A 7,322-nucleotide genomic window follows, 5' to 3' on the forward strand; every position below is an offset into this window, starting at 1 on the left:
CCCAAGTAGCTGAAAATGCCCACCCATGGTGAACAGCACAGACTCTTTCTCGCACGTCGTCAAATGGCGGCGAACAATGTCATTACGTCATGATATCCCGTGATGCTTTGCGATTAGAGCTTTGTACACGTGCGCCACCTAGCGATAAGCATAGGAAATACTGCATAAGGTAAATGATATACCCAAATAGTTCGTGTGAGGTATAATTGGGATTATCCTTCATGGTAAGTACAATTTGCCTAATCCTCAATTATAAGATATGCTACCTACTTTTTGGTTTGATCCATGTTGATACTAGTCTTAAGATAATGAGGAAAATGACGTGTTTTCAGACTGTTAAAAGTAAACCATAGTTACACCTGTTTAACTTCAATGTGTTTCCTGCAGGACTTCCAGGAGTACCACAGTCGGGAGTATGATCGTATGGAGAAGTGTTGTGACGAGGCAGATGCTGAGCTGGCAGAGGCCAAACAGGAGCTCAAACAACTCAAGGTACATGTAGGAACAGAAATGGGGTTTTAGTACATTTGTACAAAGGGAGCTAGAAAGCAAGGATACAAGATTGGGACATGTCAGAGGATTCCAACCCAGTACCTCCTACCTGGGTCTTAGGCCAAACACCATAACAACTATGTTACAGGATGCAACAACATAGTTTGACAGTGTTGATGTTGGTCCTGTTGTTACAGGAGGCAGCTGCATCCCAGCAGACAACAAGACATCACCAAGATGAGGAGGTGGTCACCCTCAAGGCTAAGATCACATCTCTGACAGAACAGGCGGAGAAATCACAAAAGGACTTACAGGTAGGTTACTCTGTTACACTGAATAGAAAGATTTGGTTTAGTCTGTAATCAAGGTTAACAAAAATTAAGTTAAAAAGGGACCATTTTGTAGAAGCTGTAGTAGTCTGTCATTTACTTAGAAACACCTTTTTTCTCCTACCATGTTCAGGACCAACTAGAGAAGGAGACTGCAGAGGTGCAGGATCTTAAAAAGAGCCTGGAGGTAAAACACTGCATGGACTCTGCTGTTTATCAGAAATTCTACATATTTGTCAAATGTTAAGTAAATGTCAAGATTATAAGATATGCTACCTACTTTTTGGTTTCATCTATTTTGATACTAGTCTTAAGATAATGAGGAAAATGACGTGTTTTTGGACTGTTAAAAGTAAACCATAGTTACACCTGTTTAACTTCAATATGTTTCCTGCAGGACTTCCAGGAGTACCACAGTCGGGAGTATGATCGTATGGAGAAGTGTTGTGACGAGGCAGATGCTGAGCTGGCAGAGGCTAAACAGGAGCTCAAACAACTTAAGGTACATGTAGGAACAGAAATGGGGTTTTAGTACATTTGTACAAAGGGAGCTAGAAAGCAAGGATACAAGATTGGGACATGTCAGAGGATTCCAACCCAGTACCTCCTACCTGGGTCTTAGGCCAAACACCATGATAACAACTATGTTACAGGATGCAACAACATAGTTTGACAGTGTTGTGTGATGTTGATCCTGTTTTGACATCTCTACAGGAGGCAGCTGCATCCCAGCAGACAACAAGACAGCATCAAGACAACGAGGTGGAAACCCTCAAGGCTAGGATCACAGCTCTGACAGAACAGGCGGAGAAATCACAAAAGGACTTACAGGTAGGTTACTCTGATACATACAATTCATAAGCCTGTAATTAAGCTAAACAAAAATAGAAAAAAAAAGATGGGAGCAAAAGCTGTTACTTCAGCTAGAGTTCACACTTCCTCTTACTGTTGTAAGATGTGGGGTCCTTCTGTAAGTGCAATGCAAAAGATGATCATTGCCTTACAGTGTGAAAAGAGAACAGAGTGGTATGTGTCTGCAACAAATTCACAGTTAGGTTGTTAGATTACCAAACATTTGGGTAGCTGCCCAGTTGAGTTAAGCCATAATTCCATGGCCTCTTAACCTTCTCCCTGCTGCGTAACTCTGACCAATACAAATTTGATGCTGAAAGGCTACTTCAGCAGGAGAAGGTTAAAGAAGTGACCAATTTTCATTAAGAATTGCCGTACAAGTTTGTCATTAACTACAACCTCCCTGTTTCCCTTTTTCCTCTCCTACCATCTTCAGAATCGACTAGAGAAGGAGACTGCAGAGGTGCAGGATCTTAAACAGAGGCTGGAGGTAAAACAAAAATACACAGTAACTCATGGACTCTGCTGTTAATCACAATTCTATATATTTGTCAAATGTACAAAAATTTCAAGATCATAAGGTATACTCTATCTTGATACTAGTCTTGAAGAAAATGAGGAATATGACCTGTTTTTAGACAGTCAGAGTAAAACATAGTTACTCCTGGTGTAAGTCTGATCGAGTTTATTTGATATGTTTCCTGCAGGACTTCCAGGAGTACCACAGTCGGGAGTATGATCGTATGGAGAAGTGTTGTGACGAGGCAGATGCTGAGCTGGCAGAGGCCAAACAGGAGCTCAAACAACTTAAGGTAAGATTGTGGACCAGGAATGATAGTGCTGAGATGATACATAAACTGTTTGACTATCTACAGTAGTTTAGGAGAGAAAAAAGGCATTGAGTGGGCGCAGAGATTGATAAAGAAGATAACAATTTCAGGTTATGGTTGGCCTAAGTTGACCTAAATTGTTCTGTTTCTTTTAGGAGTCTATGGTCCATCCCAGCAGTTCCCAGGAAGCACAGGGTTACAGGGCCAGGTTTGCTGCCCTCCAGCAGTCTGCTGTGCAAGAGAAAGAAACATTACAACATGAGAACAAGTCACTAAAGGTATGGTTACAGTACTGGGACACAAGAGCACTTTGTCATATCATTAGCAAGTCAAACATGAAAAAAAACTTCTTAATACCAAAAAGTACTGTCTATTTGATGTCAAATTGGCCCAAATGGTCGCCTCTTTTAGCCAGACTGGCAGTCACGTGGATGTAACTACCACCTTTTCCTGGTCCTCAATGTTTTTTCAATCGTTGCAAGAATTAATCAACCTGCCCAAGAAGACCTCTTTACCCTGGTCCCCTGGGTGGCCTTCTTGTGTAAGTTTATAATAATTCATAAGTCATAATTGGCTTTGTTTTGTGACATACAATGCTATATTGCATGTATCAGACCATGTTGTTTTCTGTGCTCCCACATGTGCAGTTGGAGCTGGCCTCATTCAAAATGCAGGTTGCAGGTCTCCAGCACGACATGAAGATTGCAGTGGATCCTTTCAAAAAGAGGTTGGTGGGCTGCTGTTTCCTGTAATCTGTGCAAAATGATATTTTTATCAAAGGTGATGTTTTGAGCTGTGTCTCAGAAGTTCACTTTCTACAGGCCAACTGTGTTTCTCTAACCTTCCCCAACCTCTCTCCACCTGTTGTTTAGGTGCAGAGTGCTTGAAGAAGACAACTTGAAACTCCGGCAAGATGTTCGAGACAGAGAAAACGAGATTCGACGTCTCCGACAGAATATGGATGAGAGCTGTGAGTTGCAGTTCAATCTCCCTTTATTTGCTAGTTTTTAGGCTTGACTTTTGCATCTGTTCAGAAAGCAGCAAATTTTTGACGCATTACAATTGGAAATCTTGGATGATAAGGAATTTTTGCAACAGCGCTTTTTAGACGAAATAAAGAAAGATATGTCCTTCATTCTGCAGTCCAACAGCCGAAGGAGCCAGCTCTGTACAGCAGCGGGTCAGGGATAGTGAACAGCACGGCTGTGTACATCCTGGAGGCTGAGAAGTCCAGGCTGAACGCCAAGGTCAAGCAGCTGACCGCCCAAGTCCAGAAACTGACCCAGGCTCTGGACAGCAGTAAGACTGAAGGCACTGACATGAGGTAAGGGCTCTCCTGTTACCGCGAAAATATAGTTTCTTGAACATCTCAATTTTTGGTTTCAAATTGGTTTTTCTTAAATGCCAACGATCATGATAATGATCATTCTGGCATACTTATTTTCACTTGAGCAAAGTGAGGAAAGTCGTATAAAGTGCCTTTCCCAAGGGTAAAAGATAGGTGACTTGGCAGGACTCGAATTCGGGACCTCTGAGCCGAATGCTCTGCCATTACGCCACACAACCCGATGAGGACTGTTAAATTTTGCTACCATGGACATAATATCTTGTAATTTTTTTTGTCCCAGACGACAGTTAGAGGAGGCTGTACGAGAGAAAAAGTGCCTGGAAGAGCACATCAGCCACCTGCGTCGCCGACACACGAGTGAGCAGAACCCGAGGGAACAGACAAGTGCAGTGCCTGGGCCTGTGGCAAGGGCCATGCTAGAAGGTACATTCTACATGGTCATGCCTGCCTGACAACATTTTTACTTGCTGTAATACACTCTTCCAATAGTCCCACCCACCTCTGTCAAAATGCAGAAATGCAAATTTAAATAAAAATCAAAGTGCAACTTTTTGACAAACATGCATCAACTCTCTCATTGGTCAATCTATTTATCTTTCATTTGCTGTACTGACTGCTGCTAATTGTGATTGACAGTCAGGTTACTACAGCAGGCCCATGATGTTCCTAAACCCAAGACCGAGTACTTAGCTTTGTTGGGCAGCTCGTACCTTCCTCTCCATTTTGTGTTTGCTTTGAGTAAAACCACTATGTGTTCTCCTGTGTTCTGTTTTTTTTTCTCCTACATCCTTTGTGACTTTATACCAGTATGTGGGAATTTGTCAGAAAAAAATAAGATTAAATTTGATATGGGCCTCCTAGTGGATTGCTATGGCATTGCAGCAGTACTTCTGAGTAAAAGTGGCAGTAAAACATTCTCCTGTGTTGTTTTTTCTCCTACATGTTTTCATGTTTGGTGACTGTGCTCTAATCTTCCCCCAGGTCTCCAGAGCAGTCCCAGTAAGATGGGGAGTCCGCGGCTGCCGCTGAGCCCCGCCCGTGTGGGGACGGTGAGTCAGGCCAGCGGAGCGGCCGGCATCGCTCAGCGAGCGCAGACGGGCGATAACTGGATGGAGCTGTTCGATTACGGAGAGGAGGACAAAGAGATGCAAAAGGATAATCCTAACTGTAAAGTCAGTTAAACGTAAACCCTATGTACAGCAAGGGTCACTGATATGCAAATGCCTTATAGGATAGACACATATACATCTATCTTGTCTATCCCTATCTATCTGTTCATGTTCAAGCTCATGTACTTTACCTATACAGCAAATAGGAGTATACAATCCTGTATCTCAGATGTAAATAAATTACTAAAGTCTTATAATTTTCACCTCCGAGACTGTACAGTTCTATTCTGTAAGCCGATTCTGTCTTTTATTTGGTGATTTGAAGAATGCTTTTTAGTAGTATGTAGCTAAAGTTGTAGCTTAGAAAAGGATTTCTGTAGCATATTGTTTTAATTGTGGATGATCATTAATACACCCATTGCTGAATGATACAGAAAATAAAGAAATATATCAGCCTATTGTTTATATCAGATGCAAATAGTCTTATTATATTATAATGCTTACTCCCAAAACTGTACACTTCAGTTAAGTATCCCTATTTGCTATTTTGTGCTCTGTAGTTTTATTGCTTGGTTGAAGTTTTAATATTAAATAAAGCTTTTGATACCATGCGGAAGTGCTTTTGTTGTATATGTGTGAATGATTGATGATTGTAACATTCCCAGTAAAACAGATATGGAAAGAATTATGAGAAAAAATATTCATGTGGGGGTTGTGAGGGGCCAGTCTTACTTGATGATAATATTGATACCTGATCAAGTGATCAATTTCACCATGGAACCTTCTGGAAGTTCTGCTGCAGTACCAAGGCAAGCTGCCTGGGGCCCAAAATCTAATCATTTCTAAATGTAGGCCTCATCAATGCCTATCCACTAACCAAGTTTCATAACAATACATCTACATTTTGTAGAGCTTCTTGAGTTATTGTGCTAAACCACATAGGCACACACACAAATGCTACGGAAAATAAAACTTTAGTGAAGGTAAAAAAATAATCTAGGTCTGTATAGCAGGCTATGCTACTCTTCTATGCTACTTTTACGTTACACTCTACGTTTGACATGTTCACGAAAACCTATGGCCAAAACACTTCCCAGATCCCTGCATCTATATTTCTGGCACATACATTGTATTTCCTTGGTCAGATTCTTTCCTCTGAAACCTGGCATTTGTATTGCTATAAATGCCAGTTTTGGGAAACATAGCAAGTCTGACTGTTTGTGACACTTGTGTTGAAATTGCCATTGATCAAAAACGCCCCTCAGCGGCCAATAAAATCACTGCAGTAATAGGTGCAGCAATTTCAGGCACCTGATGTTCAACGCGCTGAAGATATGTTGAATTCGCCTTGGATCAAAAACGCCTCGTTGCGGCGAAGTGAATCACTGCAAGAATAGCAGCAAGTTAGCCAACATTTAAAACGAACCATTTCTTTCACTACTTCCAGACAGCAAGAAATCCTGTTTAGACTACTACTAATATACTCTGACGCATATTTCCTCGGTCAGATTCTTTCCTCTGAATCGCTCTCGTCCATTCCTATCGCCATTAATTGTCAATTTAGGAAAACACGCAGCAAATCTTAGACACTGTTAAAAGCCTGAACCGTTGAAATCGTCATGGATCAAAAGCGCCCCGTAGCGGCGAAAAAATCACTGCATTTGTATTCATAGTGTACATTATGGTGCAGTCCTTTATTGAACTGATAGAGGCCGCTTTTGATCCATGCACTGCACCGTCGTCACTTGTCAGCAGTAGTGTGAATCTGTAGCCTGGTACCCAGTCCTATCGTGGATTGAGTGGACTCTCTTCGGGGGAGTTTTGAGCGATTGGCGTTAAGTTCCCGGCACAAAACTCTAGGCTTCGGCGCCGCAACCTGTATATTTTATTGTGGGACCGATTTTCATTGATCTATCTCTTAGGTTTAAGTCGATTTGTCAAATACATAACTAGATACAAAGAATGACTCATTTTACATTTAAGAATACATTGTTTTTGTAAACTTAACACTTTTTGAACGTTTTGTACCTATTTTCAAACGGCAAACTAGCGATAATATACTGACTCGGCCTAGCCCATGATTCCCTGGTTTCACACTTAAATTGGCAGAATTGATGTCTGAAGTTGCCATTATCTTGTGGAATAATAACATTGAAGTGTGCTGATTGGCTCGAGCTCAAAGACAATTTTCTTCTGCTGACTAACGCCAACACCATGTTCTATTCCCCTAGCCTGGTTACCAAACCTATTATAGCTCCGCATTTGCGGAGAGGCATGATGTAGGACTCGGGAGCTATAATAGGTTTGGTAACCAGGCTACTATTCCCCCCCCCCCATCTAATATTCAAGCAGATGTCGGGAG

At 41.6% G+C, this 7,322-nt stretch overlaps 1 protein-coding gene across 1 annotated transcript in view; it reads left to right on the forward strand.

The window, feature by feature from the left end:
• The window catches only part of LOC109468094 (centromere-associated protein E-like), a 31,182-nt gene extending 25,661 nt beyond the window's left edge, over positions 1 to 5,521 (forward strand). The window contains exons 49-61 of the mRNA XM_019766331.1: positions 388 to 492; positions 690 to 806; positions 955 to 1,008; positions 1,219 to 1,323; positions 1,536 to 1,652; positions 2,110 to 2,163; positions 2,381 to 2,485; positions 2,659 to 2,781; positions 3,151 to 3,230; positions 3,376 to 3,473; positions 3,647 to 3,827; positions 4,132 to 4,274; positions 4,833 to 5,521. Of these exons, the coding sequence (XP_019621890.1) occupies positions 388 to 492; positions 690 to 806; positions 955 to 1,008; positions 1,219 to 1,323; positions 1,536 to 1,652; positions 2,110 to 2,163; positions 2,381 to 2,485; positions 2,659 to 2,781; positions 3,151 to 3,230; positions 3,376 to 3,473; positions 3,647 to 3,827; positions 4,132 to 4,274; positions 4,833 to 5,032 (1,482 nt within the window). The 3' untranslated portion in view covers positions 5,033 to 5,521. The remainder of the gene's footprint in view (positions 1 to 387; positions 493 to 689; positions 807 to 954; positions 1,009 to 1,218; positions 1,324 to 1,535; positions 1,653 to 2,109; positions 2,164 to 2,380; positions 2,486 to 2,658; positions 2,782 to 3,150; positions 3,231 to 3,375; positions 3,474 to 3,646; positions 3,828 to 4,131; positions 4,275 to 4,832) is intronic.
• The last annotated feature ends 1,801 nt before the right edge of the window (positions 5,522 to 7,322 follow it).

This window comes from Branchiostoma belcheri, unplaced genomic scaffold, assembly GCF_001625305.1.
Source record: "Branchiostoma belcheri isolate BF01 breed outbred unplaced genomic scaffold, Haploidv18h27 scaffold191, whole genome shotgun sequence".
In the NCBI taxonomy this organism is placed as follows: domain Eukaryota; kingdom Metazoa; phylum Chordata; class Leptocardii; order Amphioxiformes; family Branchiostomatidae; genus Branchiostoma; species Branchiostoma belcheri.